Genomic DNA, 20,822 nt, shown 5'->3' on the forward strand with positions numbered 1-20,822 from the left:
TTGAATCACACCAAACAATTTGTCTTTATATATCATGCCCAACGAGCATTTACAAAGTACATTGAAGAACATGAACATAAGTGAAACCTTACTCAATTTATATCGTGTTAGGATCGGGAGTTTACCGGTCATAATGAGCTCGGGTTTTGATCTACAAGTTGACCTCCACTGATCCTTAATTTCAATCAGAATTTCAATACTGCCTCAGTTCTGGCCTAAAAAACACCTGCCTTGAACGAATCAGCAACTGGAATAGCATGGAATGGAGGTAACATGGCTGTTGCTTCTTACCTAGCATCATCACCTGATAGAGGACTAAAGGGGAATGAATATAAAAGAATGTGGGGGCAACTTGGTTTATGCTCAATCCATTCGGGCACTTCCACAGAATTTATGGAAGTGTAGCTGAAATTTTCAATGTAAAAAGAATGACGATTACTAACGGCAGATGTACAGGTTGCAGATCTCCATGTATATATAACTTCAAAATGATTGAAAAAAAAAGTCACAGTTATGCGTGTTGCCAATCACAGAAGCTTGCTGGTTCGACGCTTTGCTGCACCTCCAGGGAAGAGTTTCATTATCCAACCCAACACCCTCTCGACCACCTAGAAGAAAGAAAGCAAAAAACTGATAGAATAAATCATGATTCTATATGATATCGATTATCAACTACCTGTGAGAACCGACTGAGATCAAAGTACTGGAGCAAGCAAAGTTTACTGGGTCCTAAGAGTGGATCTATAAATCTTAAAGTAAATGCTAGGATTAGTTAACTCCATAGCACAATTAAACGACACTAATTGCTACAATCTGAATTTAAAGTTTCTTCCAATAATCAGTTGAAATTACTATGGCAAGGATTTGTCTAGGTCCAAAATGTGTACAGTAATTTCCAATTTTCAGCACGAGCCATTGGACTTGGGGATAGATTGGAGCAAGCAAAATTACTTTGCCTCCAAAGTTTATAGGTGACACTTGTAGGATAAGAACATCTAAAACCAACTGCTACACATTTAAACTACAATTAATGCTTTTCAAGGTAAAATTACTTCTAATAATTAGGAAATACAACTACGAGGAGCTGTCTAGTTCCAAAGTGCACGCATGGATTTCCAATTTTGAGCTCAAGCCACTTGACTTGGACAGAAACTGGAAAATTAGGTGTAGTTCATCAATGCATAACACAGTTTCAAGAAGCATTCAATGTCCAATCTCCTCAATCCACCAGCAAAAATTTGGTGCGTTTACTACGTGAGTCCAATCAGACTGTTAAAAGAGTTCAACACCAACCACCAATAGTGAATCAAAATAAGTGGCTATATTTCAAGCAGAGAGATGATCTTGGTGACCATGAAAATAACTAATGAAGAAATGCCAAGTACTTTAACAAGGCAAATGTGAAATAGAATGATTGTAAAATTATCAAGAAAATAAATGTGAAAATAAAACAATATCATCAGATAACGGCATACCTCATCGCCCTCATCAGCATATTCGATTGTATCATGTGTACCATGGCTATCCATTGGCTTGACCAAGTGACTCTCGTTGGCCATTCTTTGAGCAGTCAAGAGTTCTAACCTCTGGGTTTGGGCCTCGAGTTTCTGGGACAATTCTTTGTTCAATTCCTTCAATGGTATGCAAACAAGTTAAATAGAAAATCATATTAGTTGATGGTAATAAAGGTGCTAGAACAACGGTTGAATACAAATAAACCAGGCTAATATGTAAACTAAATTGGAAGTTGACAGATATCACAAAGCAAATGGTTTCATAATGACCAATGAATAATTTCTCCAAGTGGAGCTTTGGTTACAAACAAATTTTATGTTTGCCAAGTAACCACCTAGAAGGCAGAGAAGAAATCTAGTTCCAAAGAAAGAAGATGCTACAATCTCTAAATTGTGAAACTTAGACAAATCATGCAGCCAAACTCTACTGAAAACATAATCGGCTAGCCAAAAACAAATGAGGGATAAACCAATATCATCTGGTGAAGGTGCCTCACTTATAAACCATCAAAACTTCTATCCATAGAGGTTCATTACCTTCATCTTGGAACAGTTAGATGATTCAATTCTCAGAGCTTGTACCAGCTCTTCTTTCTCCACAGCTAACTGCAATTGTCCAATGTGTCTTAGTAATAAGAAACAAGAAGATTTTTAAAAACTACATGAATAAGGGTCTTAACCATGTGCAGTTATTTCTATTAGCAAAAATGTAAACTCGAGTAACGAAAATGAAGTCCGACCTCAGATATTAATGCCCTGATGTTCTCAACCATTCGAAGCTGATCTTGTGGAAGATCAGCAGCTGCATCTGGAAGGTCAATTGCTGTATCATCATGAAGAGAAGATGATAAAGAAGTTTCACCAAATAGAGGTTCAGATGGTGTGGCATCCTGAGTCATATATATGTCAGTCTGCAGTGATGTTCCTTGGATACTAGTCTCGACATCTGGAAGACAAAATTAGAAACAAATAACATCTCAAAGAAACATTATCAAATAACTAGAAGCCACATGATTGACCATCAAAATTCCAAATAAAGTTAACATTGGTTTTGAGACTGCCTAAGACCAAAGGGCAATTTTCAGTGTTAATTTGTCCACTAGGAAAAAATAATCAGCTTCTAGCATCTGCATATTCTAAAATGCACACTGGAAAACGATTTATTAACTCCTAACAAAAATAAAGTGTTAATTAAGAATATATGAGGGGGAAAAAAGTTCACCTTGAGAAAATAGATCAACTTGGAGAAAGCTAGAATTTGCAACACACAAAACTTCCATATTAGTCAATTTAGTTCTTCTCTATGCTAACTACAGTTGAAGCACAATAACCAATCTCAACCAAGCATATTTCCTAACTCATTAGATTATAGGTACAGATCAAAAAAGCTTTCAGTTGAACACCATTGAATGATGTATTAAGCTTAATGATAGCTTCGACAATGAGCCATATAGCTGTGCTACCATTTCATTGTGTTGCTAATGGAAGTCAGCCCGAGTTGCACTTTCTATGGATGTTATTGCTCCAGCCCTCCTTTTCTAAGTCTTTGCCACTGAATTCCCACCCTTTAGACACCAGCCTAACACTTATTTTCCTAATTTAAACCAAGACACTAAATGGAAAACCTCCATACCAATATCATTACCCATAAGGCTCATGTTGAAACATTAGCAGCATACCAGGCAGAACAGATCAGCATCATAAAAAAACAAATATTTATATGTCGAACAGCCTCTTGATATTAGCCTCTTTCAGCACTTGATCTGACCACTTTGTATTTCTAGCCTTGTGTTATTTCTTAAATACTCAGACCATTCTAAATGTAGGAATAAGTCATTAACAAATGAATAATAGAAAAAGAACCACAAATGTGATATATATTTGAGCGGATTTTTAAACCAAAAGTATTTATTTCCGCAACAAAACTAAGGTTGTAGAAACAACCTAGAAACTTATAAATTATGGTGGTATAGAAAATTAGTGTTAATACCTAGATCCTCAGTGGAGGTAACTGCATCTTGTCTAGACAAGGAACTTCCTGCTAAATCCTTGGCTTTTCCATCATCAGATGCTTTTTTCAGCTTCAACTGTAACACTTTCTTCTCTGTTCACTCACATGTAGAAATGGAATCAAATTACTTTAGTAACATAGGGATGAGCTTGTGAAAAAATTGTCATGACAACATGCAATGTGAACAGAATTCACCGAGACAAAACTATTAGAGTGATAACTACAAGCGAAAAGAGAATAAAAACATATAAACAAGATAATATCTAGAATTAGTAATGTAGTCAAACATTCTATCAACTTTCAACTCAAAGCCCAAGGTTTTTTACCTTCAAAAATCCTAAACACAAGGCTCATGCTTTCATATCATGTATAGGCCATTAAGATTTGTAACTTTGAAGCAGAAGGAGAAAAACCTTCAATAAGATCAAGTTCAATTAGACAAGTCAACTGGGTTGTGTTACCCTAAGCTCATCACAACCTGTCATAATTTGGATTTAAATTGAATCCCGTCTTGCCTGGCCCAAGCCATAAATGGGGTGCTGGGAGCTGCAAATCAGGCCCATGGACTGGATACGGCACAAGCCCTAAGGGCACAGTTTGGAATGAGACACAGTGAGGGCACAGTTTGGAGTGATAATTTGGCATTTTATCATAAAATAACCAAAATAGCCTAAAAGTTAAGATCCCCAACCCCACCCCAAAACACAAACATCATTGAAACTCAGCCTGCTACTCAGGAGATCTTGCTCTGTCAATTGTGGCTAAACCTCTCATTTAGGAAATTAAAAAGGCAATTTCTCAAAATCAATTACTGTAAATCATTTCCCCATACAAGAAAGCACAGTGAACTTATAAAATTGCATTGAGCAATTGAGAAACAAACAAAAGTAGATAACAAACGAACCTTCTTGTAAGGCATCAACAGTAGACTGAAAATCTTGATGCTCTTTCTCAAGAATGGAAACTTTACGCCTGAATAATGGAAAATGAAGTGATGACACACTTCATCAATGAATGTTTGAAGGCTATATTTATATATTCAAATACATCCACTAGTTAAAGGAAACACATTCTTGAATCTGCATTCAAGAGAAATCCACAGTTTAATAAGGAATGTTCAGGAATCTGTGGTCCCACATTTGTTGCCAAAAGTAGCCTATTAGTCTCTACAACAACAAGAGGGGAATCCTAATTATATGGAATTGGCTATATGGATTTTAACTTGAAATGAAACTGTAAGATTATCAGTGAGTAACACCAGATCAAAACAGAAAAGGCAAATTATGATTGGAGCATCAAATCACAGCCAAAACAAGTATGCCAACATGACGGTTCAAACATAAAGGCATACCTTGTTAATTTTCTTATATAATATATGAAAAGGCATTGATGCCATAAAGCCATTTTTCTGATAAAAGACATGCTACATGCACTCTACAGAAAGGAAAACTAAGAGAACACCTAAGAAGAATGTCGAGGAAAGAAAATTGAGCTTTAAGAACATCACATATTCCAACCTCAAGGCAAAGAATATACATGAAATGACCCATCTGAAATATAAAACAACTTGAAATTCTAACTGAAATTTGTCAGAAATGAGAAAACTTATTACAATTTAATTGAATATATAACTTATTTTATAGAATAGAAATAAAATAGGTGCATGATATTTTATATAATTTAATTGAATATATATCATGTCACTCAGTCGGACATGATATAATAGGTGCGTCTGAACTCTTATTTTTTAGATGTTCCAACACAAATCTCCACAAATAATGGATGCAATATCCACCTCGTTCTTTTTGAATAAATATCAAGAGAATTAAAAATAAATCAGAGACCAGTAATCAGCAAAAATGAAACAAATATCAATCTTACTGATATGCTGCTAAATCAGATTTCAAGTTCTCCAATTCTTTTTCCAGCTTTAGCTCATTTGACTTCAACCTTAGTGCCTGTTTGAAGTTTAACAGAAAATTAAGTACAGGAATGAATAACAATAATACTGGCGACTAATACTTCCTTAGTGAAGGATCGGCACTACCATAGTAGAAGAACAAAAAAAAGAATTATTTTTCCAGTGATTTTCAAGTTGATGGCAATCACTTGGCACGCAATAGATTTGGAAGCCTCAGTTAGCTATCTGATGGAGGATTCCAGGTTTCAGTTAGTGATCTCATGCAAGAGAGAACAAAACAATAGAAAACTTTATCAGAGAGAATATCTTCTACAAGCTTTTACAACATGGTCTTAGTAGGAAAAAAAATTGTCAATGTCGGTTCCAAGTCCGGATAAAAAAGATTGAGGGTTGTGTTAGGTTGCTAGCCAGCATCAAATCCAGATGAATATTCTATGAATGAATCCATCAAAGTATTGTGTTAATACTAAATTGTTCCCCGACTGATCCCACCTAGTAGGATAAGGCTTGGTTATTGTTGTTCTTGTATGGTCTTAGTAGAAAGAATAGATCTAGTGTAAAATAGTAAAAGTAGGAATAAAATAAAATTACATTTTAGACCCTAAACCGATTTATTTTAGAATGTTGATGTTATTCACATTACATTGGAACTATCTGATTGGAACTACCCATAGACAGTTTGTCAGATGTCCTTGCAAAACTCCTCGATATAAGCAGATATGTGACAAGATGTAGGCTTAAGTAGGATCAGGTTAGAATGTACATCAACTATAAAGAACACAGAAATTAAGCATGAAGAAGAGTAGCGAAAGGAATAACTTATAGGCTTAGACTTGTCAAAGCAAATGGTGGATGTGAAACAAGTCAGCAACGTGATGTCAAAATGCCTATTTCACGTTGGTAACAGTTGTACATGCAGGAGAGCATGGAGGAACCTCTAACCAGTGTTTTGTAATTGGACAAGATAGAGAACCAGAGGTCCTGCTGTTCCTTAGTCTTTCAAGTCGAAACAGTTTTCCTCACCATTAACTAATACTCTATTATATTCATCTTTAATACATCTTATTTGAATAAGATCTTTTATCTTGCACTCTCTCTCACTTTAGTTATTCTATAAATATATCTTTCCTCTTCTTTTGTATCTAATTTTCGATATAAATGTTCAAAAATTTCATTCTTAGCATCATTCACTATTTTCTTGGCTTCTTTTTTGACTACTGTATATTTTTAAAAAAATTTCTCATTCTTACAAGAATATAATATCTTATAGGTTGTTCATTTTTTCTTCATTTTCTTTTATGCTTTCTCATTTCACCACTAAGATTCTTTACTTGGTAGTGCACATTCTTTTGACTTACCAAATACATTCTTGGCTACTATTTTTAACTTTGATATTATCTTATCACATGTCGTATTCGAGTCGCCGTATATTTCTCCTGATTCTTGTACTTCTACTCTCTCTTTAAATATGTTTTGCTTCCCATCTTTTAACTTTCACCATTTAATTTTAGGGGTCGTGAATATTTTCCTTCTATTCATACTATGTTTAAGGCGTATATCCGACACTGCTAATCTATATTGAGTAGTTAAGTTTTTTCCAAAGATGACCTTGCAATCTTTATAAATCTTTCTATCATTCTTCCTAACCATAAGAAAATCAATTTGCGATTTATTATTTCCGCTTTTGAACGTGACCAAGTGTTTTTCTCTTTTCTTAAAAAACATATTAGCTAGTATAAGGTCATATGTTATCGTAAAATCCAATATAATTTTCCCTTCTTCATTTCTTATTTTAAATTCATAACCCTCATGCACTCTATCATATTCCTCATTTTTCACTCCTACATATTCATTTAAATCTCTTCCTATTAAAATCATTTCGGATGACGGAATATTTTATAATGCTTCATCTAGATCGTCCCAAAATTTAGATTTGGTATGTTCATCTAACCCTACTTGAGATGTATATATGATAATTACATTAATAGTTTCTTTCGCCACCACTATCTTGAGAGTTATAATTCTATCCTCTTTCTAACTACTCCTACTACTTCATCCTTTAGTGAACTATCGACAAAAATACCTACTTCATTTCTTGTTTTACTCATTCCTGTATATCATAACTAAAAATCTAAATTCTCTATCATCTTTGCCTTCTCTCCTACTCATTTTGTCTCTTGTACACATAAAATATTAATTCTTCTCCTAATCATCGTATCTACTACCTCCATTGCTTTACTCGTGAGTGTGTTCCTAAATTTCATGTTTCAAATCTTAGACAATTAGATTTCCTATAATATTTGTTCTTAGCAAACCTATGGTGTGAGAACTCTTGTATATTAATACTACACCCGAGTTCTCATTGAGATGTAGCTATCCTTGCCAAGACGTTATCGTCAGACTCTGCAACGCGTTCCTTACGAGGAGCAGCCTAACATTAGTATAATAGTTTGATCCATTAATTGAACATTGCCTGAAAATCCACACTGGCTAGCAATCTAACATGCAACACTCGTCTTTTTTCAACAGGGCTTGAGACTAGCTTTGGTGGGTTTTTTCAGGTTGAAACATTAAAAAAAATTAATTCAAATTGAATGTCATCAACTAATTCAACCAAATTGATTTAGCCTCCAGTTTTCAACAGGTTGAACCAACTGATCTGCCTGGATTTTAAAACATTGCTTCTAACTTCTGAGCTCTATGAACTGAAATGATCAACGAGTTATCTTCTCTGAGAAATCATGAACCATAGTGGTAGATGGGTGAGCAATACAATTAAATCTTCTTCCTCCTCATCCTTCTCCCTCTCTCGCTCTTCCTCTTTCTCCCCTCTGTCACAATACCTTATCAGCACAATTGATCGGTGTAGTCCTGTATCATGTGTCAGCACAAGTCAGGATACCAGTATGGAACCATTTGGGTGATGGCCTTCAACCAAAACCAGTTCCAATACTGATTCTTTAAACCATGCCATAAACAATATTCTGTTTCATGATCACCCTTAGCTAAACATCATATAATCATGTGGTTTTCAGACTTATCGACTCAGAACTACAAGAATATGAGATCATAGAGAGGTTTTAATTTATTTACTGTTCCAACTTTTTTACAAATGCAGTTGGATAAATTCTTTGATAACCTTGTATTATATATCAGATAAGTTCGTTAACATAGTCAATATTAAACACACGGTTCAAAATGCTCAAATATATTTGTCATGATGGCACATGCACATCAGAGTATCCAATCAGAAATTTTTATATGACAAAAAGACAAAAGCAAACAAGAGATGCACAAATGAACCCATTTCAAAGAACTGCTTAAAGTTCTTGGGCAACCTTCAGTGTTGCTACATTCAATATAAAAAGTTCTACAAATGTAAAAAAGAAAATGGTGTGATGGTTTTATCCAGCACCATAGATTATATTTTATACATTCTGAAAGATAATGAAAAAAGATTTATTTTAATGTTCACCTAACAACTATATCAGCCTTGATCGAGAAGAACCATAACTAATCATATAATCAAATACCATAATCAACTTGGTAAGAGAAAAGCTAAAATAAGTAAAACTGTGTAAGCATTATATAAACTTATAAACTGTCAAGTGCCTTTTTTAGTTTATTCTGAAGTCTAAATGATGTTCACTGTACATTGCATTTTTTGTGTCAAGTGTAAGAAATCCTTTTTGATGATAACTAATAAAAGTAAAATAAATTACCTTCTCTTCTATGTTTATTACTTCAGATGCAAGTAATTTGGCTCGCTCATCAGCAGCATTGCATTCTAGCTGAGCATTAGTGCACTCTGACTTAACAGCCTCCAGTGCAAGCTACAGGTATTGATACAGACGAAAACAAATCAGAGATTGTCAATTCCACCTTAGTTTTACTATGAAATCATCACACAACATAAAAACCACACCAGAAATAAGCAGCAGTAATATGAGAAATTGTTCTGAACTTAATAGTAGTCTGTGAAAAATAATAAAGAAACCTATTACCCAACAATATGGGTTTCCATGACTGAAAGCGTCTACCATGAATAAGTGAATGAAAATTTAGTCTCTTATCTACCTCCAATACTTCCTTTAATAATACCTGTTGAAACTCTAATCTCATTGTCTCCAATGTTTTTATCAATTTTTATGTGGGTTACAGTATAAAAGATAAGCTAACATCTCTCTACCCAGCATAATCCTATGTTCTTTGTCATTTTATCCTTAACTACAGAGTAATATAGGACTTAATCTCTCTCCTGATATGTTCTTGCTTATGTCACAAGAAAAGATAATGTAACTCTATCCTCTTTCTCTATGCATGCTTTCATAATTTGCCTTTTTATTTTCACAAACCTCAATATCAGTGGTACCTTCAACTTAAGGGAAATGAAGAAGATAAAATCTAAGAAAAGTTACCCTTTTGCAAGCACAGAATTTATAACTTCAGCATCACACCACTAGTGTTTGAGGAACGACTATCAACTTTTACACTTATCTTCGTTGTCATTGTCAAGCAACTTAGTCAATAAAATATTGTGTGTTTCAGTTTTAAGACATTGATCAACAACTATTCTACGGTTTGGGGTAGATATATACCTTTGCTAGGATATATAAACTTAGTCTCACATGCGATATTATTATTATGGTCATTATGTATCATGAACATGTCTATGATATTCCCTTTTCCAATTAATAATACATCTTTACGCCTCACAACTAAGTCTAACTTATTTGCTCGAACTGATAAAATGAGCTAAAGTTCTCCTGCTAAAAATAGGGTATATATATCAGAACATCCATCCACAAGTTCTAACTATCTGGGTCAGCTCCTCAAACAATGTTGAAAGAGGAAAATAGCACACACTTAGACCTCCAGAAGAAAGACTAACCGTTTGAGCCTTTATTTCCTCCTGCAATCTTTTGATGTCAGATTTTAACTGAATGACTACTTTGCCCTGCAAAAATATAGATCAAAATCGGAGAAACAATGGTGTATTGGAAAGAATAAGTTAGAAGATTCGCTTTGACATAGAATAGATGCACTGATCCAGTCACAAAAAACACCTGTTGGTTAAAGCTATCAGTTAATGATGTATTCTCAGCAGCCAAGGATTCTGATAGAGCTTGAGATGTTTCTAGTGCTCGTTGTAATGAAAACTTCTCTTGGGTTAAATCGTCAATATGCTGCCGGATAAGGAAAATAATATGGCTGAGAAAAAACACAAACTCATTGCAGCATAGTAACAAGAAGAAGAAAAAAAAATCAAGACATTAATATTCACTAATCAGATTTTGAAATATCAAAATCACATAGGACACAAATTGACAAGTCACAAGGAACTCAAGCGAGCTAATTGTGAACATCATATTGCAACAAATAAGGAAGAAGTGAATCAGAAATTGTTGTTTACTATTGCCCTTGATGAACTATAGTTTGCTATGCAAGAAACCTTTGGTTATACAAAAAAATTTTAAGTCCATGCTAATTCAGGAAACTATGTTCTAGCTTCTAGATTTATAGCCAACTCATAGTCACACACCTGAACTTACTTGCAATAAAGGAATAAATGAACTTTCAGTTGACTGAGTACAGGACTACATTTTCTTTCGGAAAGGAGACATACTGTTTCTAACAGAGCTCAGCAAGACCAACAAAAAGAAATATTTGCCAAGGCATATCTAGCTAAAATTCTATATACAACATAAAAATATATATAACCTGCTCCAAAGCAGCAAAATCTCCATCTTTCTTTAAAGATGTGAACTCAATGTCCTGCATATCTTGATCGTTTGCTTTGTAGTTAAGCTGTTGTTCATTATTCAAAGAAGCCAAACTATTAGAAGTTGATAGCTTCTCCCTCATAGAATCTAAAGTTGTAGAGTCTATGGATTTTTCCAGAAAAATCTCTCTAGATGGATGCACTGGAATTGAAGATGAGTGACTCTCAGTGTTCTTGAACTCATCAAATAATCCGTGTGTAGCGTCTCTATCATGCTTGCCATTTAGCAAATTGGATATGGGAGGCATATTGGGCACACTAAATGAATCAAGAAATGGAGAATGGGATCGACCATGATTGGTTCCATAAGTAGTCAAAGGAAATTGTTCACTAGAAAAACTTCCAAAACCAGGACTAAAGCTTGCTGATGAAGACTCTGGAACCTGCAAAGTTGTCGTCACAGCATCAAGACGACGACTAATGGCATCAGCGATTCTTCCTCCATTCATGCTAAGAGCACCAAATTTATTATTCAGGCTGCTAGTTTGAAATGGTTTTTGGACTGCATGAAAAACTACTTTGTGAGAAAAGAAGTCCTGTATTGAAGTATTTGACAAAGTAAAAGGATCAAGATAATAGAGCGGCGTTTATAACTACCATTATCAAAACCTGAGACTCGGTTACCATCATACACCCCAGAAACACTGGTTGATGTGCTCAGAAGACCAAAGGTATTCCTTGCAGAAACAGTTTCCATTTTCTTAGGAAGATTGCTCATATTATATGCAACTGATGCATCCATATCATGGTTGTATGCTGTGGAAGAACTTCTGCTCTCTATATCACTTGGCTGAACATTGTCAAAATGAGAACCAGAATTGTTAATGTATGCAACAACATATGGCTCTTTAATATCAGGATTAAAAGCAATAATTTGATCTCTTCTGAAGCCATCAACTAATCCAGTCTTTGATTCCTTGCTACTGCTAAGCTCATTTTTCTCTCTCCAATGGTCATAAGAACCGTTAGATAATTCAGAAAAGGTTGAGTTCTCCTGCGATTTGGATGCCCTATCCTTAACAGAGTTATTCTGTAATTCATGATTGCTGAAGTTCGAAGAAGATGAAGAAACAAACTTTTTTTTTGAAGAATCAACATCACTGCTCAAGGAAGAAATAACTATTTTATCTTCATTAGGCATTGTAGTGCCTGAAGTTTCAGCAACATCTCTACCATTTCTATCCATGACAGATTTGTCTCCATTATGCTGATTGCTTTTAGAAGTATCAAGGTATTGGTCTGACTCAGCTGACTGCAGTTGACCAGCAGATGCAACCTGTTTAGCAGTTTTTTTCTTCCGGAACTCCTCCAACTGATCAATAAACCAGTACAAACAGTTAATCCTGTGAAATACTCTAAAATTACAAAGCAAAAGAAATTGATAAATTTGGGGCATTATACAACACAAAGGTACTAATGTTTGCTGTGACATATATATATAGCGATTTTGATGCAGTAAGTCAGCTAAATTAAGATGTTAGAAAGATGTATCTACTGATGTCTTTCCACTTTGATATAGAAGATTAACCAATAACAAGACCTTGATCCTGGAAGAAAACCCAATTAGTTTTGGGCCTAGATAGGTGATATTTGGAAGACCTTAACCCCAGAAAATATTTCAACAGGAAATGCTGGAGAGAGACAGGGGCCAGTAGTTGAGTTACAGAGCAGGAGGTTGGATATGACCATCATCTGGAATCAATAGGCTAGGCAAAAGAAGAAAAAGGAAGAGGAAAAGTAGCATAGTCAAAATTTTAGTTATTACAGTCCATCAGTCTAAATTCTTTTTCTTTGATAATCAGGGAAAATGAAGTGTCCTCTTTCTATTAAAATGCATACTATCTGGCTACTTTGGTAGATCAATGTTTTTTGAAACTAAACAGAATTAGATGATTGAACCACTTAAATTGAAAGCCAGTCCAACCCACGATCCAAATACATTTCAGAATAGTTGAATGATCAACCAGTCAAAAAAACTGAAAAACTAGTCAAAACAACAGAATAAAAAATTGTTGTTTGCACAAGGAAAAAGGAAAAAAACACAAAGAAAAAAAAAGAGCATGCACTATATAAAATGTTTTCAGAAAGGAAAAAGCTCAAGACCACACATCCATATTAGCATCACATCATTGTTATAGCATGTTTTTGTGTTGTTTACTAATTGTCTAAGACTAATCCACAAACTATGGCAGGTTGTATCACACAACGCTTCAGAAGCTCCTTTGCATTGCAACCGCCCATTAGTTATCCTATTAAATATTAATAGTGTATTCATCAAAAGCTAGCCAAGCTCAAAATCCAAAAACATTTAGCTGAAATGATCAACAGGTCGAAAAGATCTAAGAAACCAATCAAAAATGGATTTGCACAAAATAAAAGAAAATTAAAAAAAAAACAGAAGAGAACACACTTTACAATTTTTTTCAAAGAAAAAAAATTTCAAGACCACACATCCATATTAGCAACACATCTTTTTATAACATGTTTTATATGTTGTTTACTAATTGCCTAAGATTCTAATTCATAACTATTGTGGGTTGTATCACACGAGCCTTTAGAAGCTTCTCCAAATTGCAGCCACCCACCAGTTATCCTATTAAATGTTAGTGATATGTTCAATGATATTTCCTTCTTGTTAAATAATAAATCCAAGATATCTGAAAACCAAAGAGAACATTTTGATTTTCATTCATCTTAACTATTCTGTTGATTCTTCATCTTTAAATCTACCTAATACATTTAATTCCAAAGAATTTTTCCTCGCTATTCTATTTCAAGTTTTATTTATTTATATCAATTAGGAAAATATCATATGGCATATACAAATAACATACACCAAGGGATGCTTTTGTTGGGTTGATGAATTAATCTAATATTTACCTGAAAAGACGAGCTATGAGCTGATCCTTGATGTAAAGTTACGATATGAGAAAATCATTTCCGATGCCCTCAACTGAATACATTATCATATATGACTTTTATCACATCCATATATACTATTTTGTTCTCTAAAATTCACCACAATAATTGTCTAGGAATTTTGTTATTTTTTTAAGTCAATAAAAGCCTATGCAAGTTTTTATTTTCTATATTTTTTTCTTTAGTTGGTTAATTATATGAATAGCATATGGTTAATCTTCCCGGCATAAATCAAATTGGTAGCAATTATTTCTTTTTCTCTCATTCTTCATTCAATAGCCCTTCTACAAAGTTCCAATGTATGTCTCATGAACTTTATAAATTTGTATATGGTATAACATATTAAATCACCTTTATTCTTGAGAGTTGCTGCTCAAATATTTTCCTCCATTCCTTAAGCATCTCCTTAATTTTCAAAATTTTGGTACATAGCTCATTTAAGCCAATTATATCTTCATCTTCTAAGTTTTTTCACACTTGACACTTCCATACCACATGATCCAAAGAGGCTAACGCTGTCTATCAAGAAATATGGTGTTCAGTCCTCCAAAATAAATAAAAACCCATAGATCCATAAAAAGAAACAAAGTAAACAGGTTACGACTATATTCCCCTCACACAGTCCATTTCACAATCAAGAAAAAATGTAACCAATGACTCAATTATGTGCATGCAAACAGAGTTATTACTCAAAGATTCTCGCAGATGTTTGTCTCTCCATATGCCCATTGGAAGCAAAATGTTGATGAATGGTTCAAATACAACCAAATGTGGTAATAACTAGGAAGGGAGCATGATATGTCGCATATTCATTCTTCCTGACACTACAATTCTGATATTCACAAACCTTAGTCGATGCTGAATTCATTGTATTATCTCCATTTCTACATTGTAAGAAACAATATTTTTAATGAGAATGTACATTTGGCAACAACAACAACAACAACAATAGAACATTCGTGAGTCGCATATGAAGTCAGAATTAGCCAAAAAGAAACAATAAGACGCCGACTAACTCTCGATATCTAAATTTGCTCCAAATAAAACATTTTTGAGGTTCTCAGACGTTGTTCTTGCGATATCCAGAGCAGTAAACCAAGAAAAATCCAGAAACCAAGTTGGGATCGAACCTTCTTCTTGCCCAATTCGAGATGCCCTTGCTTGCGCGACGACGCGACCGAACTCGGCATGACCTTCGCCGACGCCATCCCGGGGGAAGGAAAAGAAAAAACAACTCCCCTTCAGAATTCCTACCCGGACTTCTCACGCCGCGATCCCAAATGATCCCACGAGCACAACCTCGGGTAGAACAACAGCGGAGTTAGAGATCACTTCTTCAAAGGATCCGACCGCGAGGAAATCAAATGGATCGCGGCAGAAGCGAGCCCGAGGGGGGTTCCCGAGATCCAAAGGAAGAGCCCGACGAGGAATTTGTTAGGGATTTAACTGTGCGTTCGCCGATCCCTCTCTGTCTCTCGCATTTTGTTCTCGTTTTTCTTCTTCTTTTCTGTTTTACCTCTTTTTATTACTTTTTTAAGCGGTCCGGTTAATTGAAAATTCTCAAAAAATCAATATATATATATATTATATATTATTTTATTAAATTAAAAAATATGCATAAAAAATAAATTTAGTTCACCTAATCAACAAATTTAAAGTATAAATATACAGACTTAAAGAATTAAGCACGGTGATATTTTTTCGATTTAAATTTTTTTATTATTTCTTTGAATTATTTTTTATTTTTATTAAAATATACTTTATTTAATGAACTTTCTCTACTACCATTCAAACAAAACGTAAATGGTAAAGAAGAGTCTTCGAGTATGATATAATGATAAGATGCTCATTAGAATATTCAAGTATTTACGATTCAAATTTCAATTACGACGTACTATAAGAAAGCTCGACCCCTTTATTCAATAAGAAAAGTTTAGAAGTAACCGATAAGGGAACTCATGAGCTCATCCTTTAAGCCGACTACTTCACCCAAGTGACTCGAGCTTCTATTCGACTTCCCCAACTCGGTTTGCCAGATCAATAGTCTCAGAACCAATCAAGGTCTAGTTGCCCATCAATATAAAAATAATTTTAATTATAATTAATAATTTTGAATATGTTGGAGTAATTTTGTAGTAAGGTTGGAATATGGATATTTTTAGAATATAAAGTACCTTTTAAATATATTTTAAAAATAAAATGTCCCATTTTAAAGATAATGAAAATGAAGCGCCTCATTTTTTTATTTTGCCAAAATAAAAGGCATATTTTTATTATTATAAAAAGTACTATATAGTAAAAATATATAACAGTTTTTCATAAAATCATTTTATGTTATACCATTTTCGGCTTCAAAATGATTATAAATATTACTATAATATATGTTATTTTTAATAAGTCTACTAATAATATATACCAATTTTAATTAAAATTATTATATAAAACTTTAATTCAGATGCTTGATAAATCATTAATTGTTAATCCCTCCTATAAAATTGTAGGATGCTTCCTAATGCATTAATCTTCCATGATTTATTATCAGATTTGTATTATATTATGTAGTAGTTTTGGTAAAATTGTTATAGTGTGTATTAATTCTGGTTAAAATTAATTTAGGGGTAAAATATTTTTTATATTTTTTTACAATAATAACAAAAACATGCTTTTGATTTTCTCAATAAAAATTACATTATTTTAAAAATAACCTTACTAGCTATCTTAAATACAAAAAAAAAACAAATAGAAATTAATAACTTTAATTAGTATACAAAAAATTGGTTTGGTTTATCTTTGACCGGTTCCAATCTAATCTCTTATTGGAAGTCGACCGTTTTGTTTTGGTCTATTAATTTCCGGTCCAAACCGGGTTTTTACTCTAATGTTCTCCCAATCTCCATCAAAGCGCCGACTCTAACTCGGTTTTAGTTGATCAAACCGGAACAATCATACGATGGATAAATAAACCGGTCGAGATGGACCACCCCCAGTTGACTCTTCTGGTCTTCCCCGTCTTCGCGATCGCTTGCCCTCGCTGTGGAGGACGAGGATCCATGGAGCATCTGCTGGGGCTCCTCAAGGTGCGGGTGGTGAAGGGCGTCAACCTCGTCTACCGAGACGCCACCCAAAGCGACCCCTACGTCATCGTCCGCATGGGAGGCCAGGTCACAAGTCACAACCCCTCAAACTTGCCCGATCGATCTCTTCTCGGCTTCATTCATCGATTTATGTGCAAAAGATCCTTTTTTTTTCTCTTTCAACTTCATCATTATACTTCTAGGCGCATATCTTATCATCACTAATCAAACGCCTTTATCATGTTGGAAGATCAGTATAGCTAGTTTCTATCCTTGTTTCCCTATTTGGCTGCAAATGCTGAGCATATATTTCCTGAAATGAATTATTGTTGAAACATCTACAGAGACTGTAACCGCAGAAACGCAATTTCCTTAAGATGTGTTTTTTTTAAAATTTATTTATTGAAATAGTTCATGAATGTTTTTGTTGGGTAGAATTAACCCTAAGAAATGCCTTACTTTGTCTCTTAGACGAGTTAGCTTTATGCCTTTGAACCTTTAGCAAAGCTTCTCAGACTATATTTATGATAATGTGTTTGTATGAATCAGGGGTTATTACTTATGTTTCATCTTATTTCTTCACAAGAATCTGTATTTTGGCCTTATCAGACAGTTTACACAAGGATCTGGGGCTAAGTACCGATGACAATAGGTACCCGATAATTATTTGTAGGGTTTGGGTGTGGTTAGGATTGCTTAAAATTAAAAGTACCCATTGATACCTGCATGTATCTGCATATTTTACTAATTTAAGTTGGGCACCTATTTATCACTCAATGTAAATATTTAAACGAGTTCAGGTAGTGGATATTTGAGTGAGTACATGTTCAAATAATGTCCAAATGAGCAGGTTCTGACCCATTGTCATCCCTACTTCTAGGACATCATTTTTTTTTTTTTTTGCTTAAGTTATATGCCTTATGGTCTTCTCAATGCGTATTGAACACGAAAACCCACATCCAACTTAGATTTGTACATTCTTCAAATTCTTTTGATATCTTATACATCTGTTTGATATGTTTGGTTTATCGGAATAGTATACTATTTTTGATAAATTTTGATGGAGTAAATACCTCTACATTGGGTTCAAAGAATAGACTTAGAATTGAGACTCTTCCTTTTACAGTTAGTTTTCTCCCATCGACCTAAGTAACACTTATTCTGATTCATCAAATTTATTAATTTTCAAATATATCCTTCAACTCACGCATCTCCTGGCTATTACTTGCACAATTGCTGCAAATCAGATATCATAGTGAGAATGAAACATCTGTTCGCTCCTTGAAACAAGTTATTGAATATATATCCCTATAGTATTCCTATTTTATTCCATCCCCAAGATTGTTATTTTAATAAAATCTTATTAACAACAAGCCTTATTCCAACATGGGACCCTATAATTAAAATGGTGTTTATGGGCTAAAATTAAGCTTTAATGCAAATGTGATTAAGATAGCATGTTTTATAGGTGGCTGATGTAGTTTTAGGGCCGATGAAACTATTCACATCAACATCCTGGAATTGGTACTTGATAGAGTTAACTAATAAAATCATGACTACGGGGTGGGACTGAAATCATAACTACTCAACATTTGCTCCTCTTGACAAGTAGACTTCTAGCTAAATGTTTTTTTTCCTCAAAAGATCATTTCACTGGATAACATATGCCACATCTTTTACTTCTTCCTTTGACCATGGTGATCACCTATTCTCTAGCTGTTGGATTTCAGTGGGAGGATCATCACTTTAGCTTAGGAATTTTCAATTTCTTTCCAATTCAAAGTCGTTCATCAAACGATGGGATGGGAAGAGGGTATGAAGGAAAGAGCAGACTGCATCTAGTGGTTTTCCAGGTTTGGATGTCTTTTGACTTGTAGGAATATGCTAGCATTTGAAGAACTACTTGTCGTATGAACTAGCTTCTTCCATATTGTCATGGCTTTGTGGAGAGAGACTTAGGGACAGAACAGACACTTGGTTGGTGTAATTCATTCTTTCATTTTGTATCTTTCCACCTCCATATTTTATTTTAGGCTAAACCTCTATTCCTTGAAGGAAACACATTGCTCTTCTGACGATCATGAAATTAATGGATGACTTCTTCCTGTTTTGATGTGTAATTTAATTTAGTTAGTAGATTTGGCACTTCTGGTTATATATGCTATCGAGCACCAATTGAAAAGATTCTTCCTATGAGATGGTCATTTGTCAGATGGACACACTATTGCATGATGTTGAAGAAATTGTTTCTTGAAACCTCCATTTTGACTGAATTTCCTATATGTGAGATAGAACAGTTTCGCCTTGTACTAGTTCAGATACACAATTATTGGTAAATACATATTCTTCTTAACTAGGTTGTTCATGAGTGTACAGTTAGTAACCTTATGATTGTTGGCGGAGAAAGAAGAAAGTTACATAGCAATCTTCTTTGGGTTGTATCATGGGTGTTGCATTGTATAATTAATGAAATATTTCTTTCACTTTTGGCCATTGATTGTTTGTTTATTCACTTTATTTCCAGAAATTGAAGACAAGTGTAAAAAAGAACAATGTTAATCCAGAATGGAACGAAGATCTGACTCTTGCTGTCTCAGATCCTATTGAACCACTTAAGCTTGTAAGTATCTACTAAGAAGCTTGCCCTTGTGATACCTAAACTACTTAATGATTTGATATTACTTTTCGCCGACCAATAAGTAGTTAGCTTCAAGTTGATCTTTCTTAGTCAATAGGGATTGTAAGTATCTATGAGAGGCTTGCCCTTGTGATGCCTAAACTACTATATCAATTCGATATTAGTTTCCCTGTACCAAATAAAAAGTTTTAACTTATTGTTTCTTCCTCTGTCAATAGGAGAAGCATATTTTCTATGTAATAAACTCACTGTCACGAATGTAAAGTAACAATGTACTTTAGATATTCCTTTATAGGATAGATGGCAGATAGATTGCTGATTCTTATTGATGTGTTCTCGTAGCAAATTTTCGACAAGGACACATTTAGCCAAGATGACAAAATGGGTGACACGGAGATCGATCTCCATCTATTTGTAGAGGCAACAAAGATGAACTTATCCAACATCCCCAATGGCACCGTGATCACCACTGTGAAACCCAACCGACACAACTGCTTGGTCGACGAAAGTGCCATTGTTTGGAAAGATGGCACGATCGTCCAAGACATTATTGTCAGGCTCAAAAATGTAGAGAGTGGCGAATTGGAACTGCAGTTTTCATGGATCAATCTATCCAAAGCTTCAGGCTCGTAAGCTGCTTGATTCTGTGAATGATGAAATACTTTTGTTTTCCTGCCCACATAGCACAGGTACAGTGTTTGAATCAATTCGATCAGCCATTCGCTATCTATTTTCATTGTTCAGAGTGATGAAATACTTCAGGCTTGTAAGCTTCAGTTGTAGAAGCAATGTGTGCAGTGAAAATGCCAAAAAACTCTCGAGTATGTTCTGCAATGTTTTGTTTTTTCCGCTTCACCAGATAATCAGAGGATGAGCAGGTTGCGTATGATCTTCCGGAAGAAGATGGGGATCTTTTATGATCTTCAGTTATCTATCCTGTCATGGTTTTACTTCGAGAGTTGA

At 34.4% G+C, this 20,822-nt stretch overlaps 2 protein-coding genes across 5 annotated transcripts; one reads left to right on the forward strand and one right to left on the reverse strand.

Moving 5' to 3' along the window:
- LOC141841013 (uncharacterized) lies at window positions 1–15,618 on the reverse strand. 4 transcript variants are annotated; one of them, XR_012602772.1, is made up of 14 exons: window positions 15,278–15,618; window positions 11,826–12,540; window positions 11,168–11,730; window positions 10,513–10,632; window positions 10,338–10,403; window positions 9,169–9,279; window positions 5,407–5,483; window positions 4,430–4,497; window positions 3,505–3,618; window positions 2,255–2,460; window positions 2,052–2,120; window positions 1,476–1,631; window positions 292–608; window positions 1–215 (listed from the first exon to the last, which is right to left on the reverse strand). XR_012602772.1 is itself a non-coding variant. In XM_074729130.1 (14 exons), the coding sequence occupies exons 1-13, from the start codon at window positions 15,353–15,355 to the stop codon at window positions 528–530; spliced, it is 2,424 nt and encodes an 807-aa protein (XP_074585231.1). In that variant the 5' UTR covers window positions 15,356–15,618; the 3' UTR covers window positions 1–405; window positions 510–527. The 4 variants fall into 4 exon arrangements, 2 of the variants coding, with proteins under 2 accessions (XP_074585231.1, XP_074585230.1); XR_012602771.1 differs by having other exon boundaries at window positions 1–226; XM_074729130.1 differs by having other exon boundaries at window positions 1–405; window positions 510–608.
- A 1,526-nt stretch (window positions 15,619–17,144) lies between these two features.
- On the forward strand, window positions 17,145–20,693 carry LOC141839788 (protein C2-DOMAIN ABA-RELATED 5-like). Its single transcript, XM_074727619.1, has 3 exons — window positions 17,145–17,308; window positions 19,746–19,841; window positions 20,202–20,693. The coding sequence occupies exons 1-3, from the start codon at window positions 17,198–17,200 to the stop codon at window positions 20,490–20,492; spliced, it is 498 nt and encodes a 165-aa protein (XP_074583720.1). The 5' UTR covers window positions 17,145–17,197; the 3' UTR covers window positions 20,493–20,693.
- The last annotated feature ends 129 nt before the right edge of the window (window positions 20,694–20,822 follow it).

Source organism: Curcuma longa, chromosome 11 (genome assembly GCF_044706935.1).
Source record: "Curcuma longa cultivar G26 ecotype Majalengka, Jawa Barat chromosome 11, ITB_CL_G26_1.1, whole genome shotgun sequence".
Taxonomy (NCBI): domain Eukaryota; kingdom Viridiplantae; phylum Streptophyta; class Magnoliopsida; order Zingiberales; family Zingiberaceae; genus Curcuma; species Curcuma longa.

Bases quoted from the DNA above. Each gene is read 5' to 3' on its own strand.
- LOC141841013 (XM_074729130.1), bottom strand. From the start codon at position 15,355: ATGGCGTCGGCGAAGGTCATGCCGAGTTCGGTCGCGTCGTCGCGCAAG. The intron at 3,619-4,429 runs GTTCGTTTGTTA...GTGAGTGAACAG, and splicing joins TGTTGATGCCTTACAAGAAG to AGAAGAAAGTGTTACAGTTG. The intron at 2,121-2,254 runs GTCGGACTTCAT...GGACAATTGCAG, and splicing joins TCAGGGCATTAATATCTGAG to TTAGCTGTGGAGAAAGAAGA.
- LOC141839788 (XM_074727619.1), top strand. From the start codon at position 17,198: ATGGAGCATCTGCTGGGGCTCCTCAAGGTGCGGGTGGTGAAGGGCGTC. The intron at 17,309-19,745 runs GTCACAAGTCAC...CTTTATTTCCAG, and splicing joins TCGTCCGCATGGGAGGCCAG to AAATTGAAGACAAGTGTAAA. The intron at 19,842-20,201 runs GTAAGTATCTAC...GTGTTCTCGTAG, and splicing joins CTATTGAACCACTTAAGCTT to CAAATTTTCGACAAGGACAC.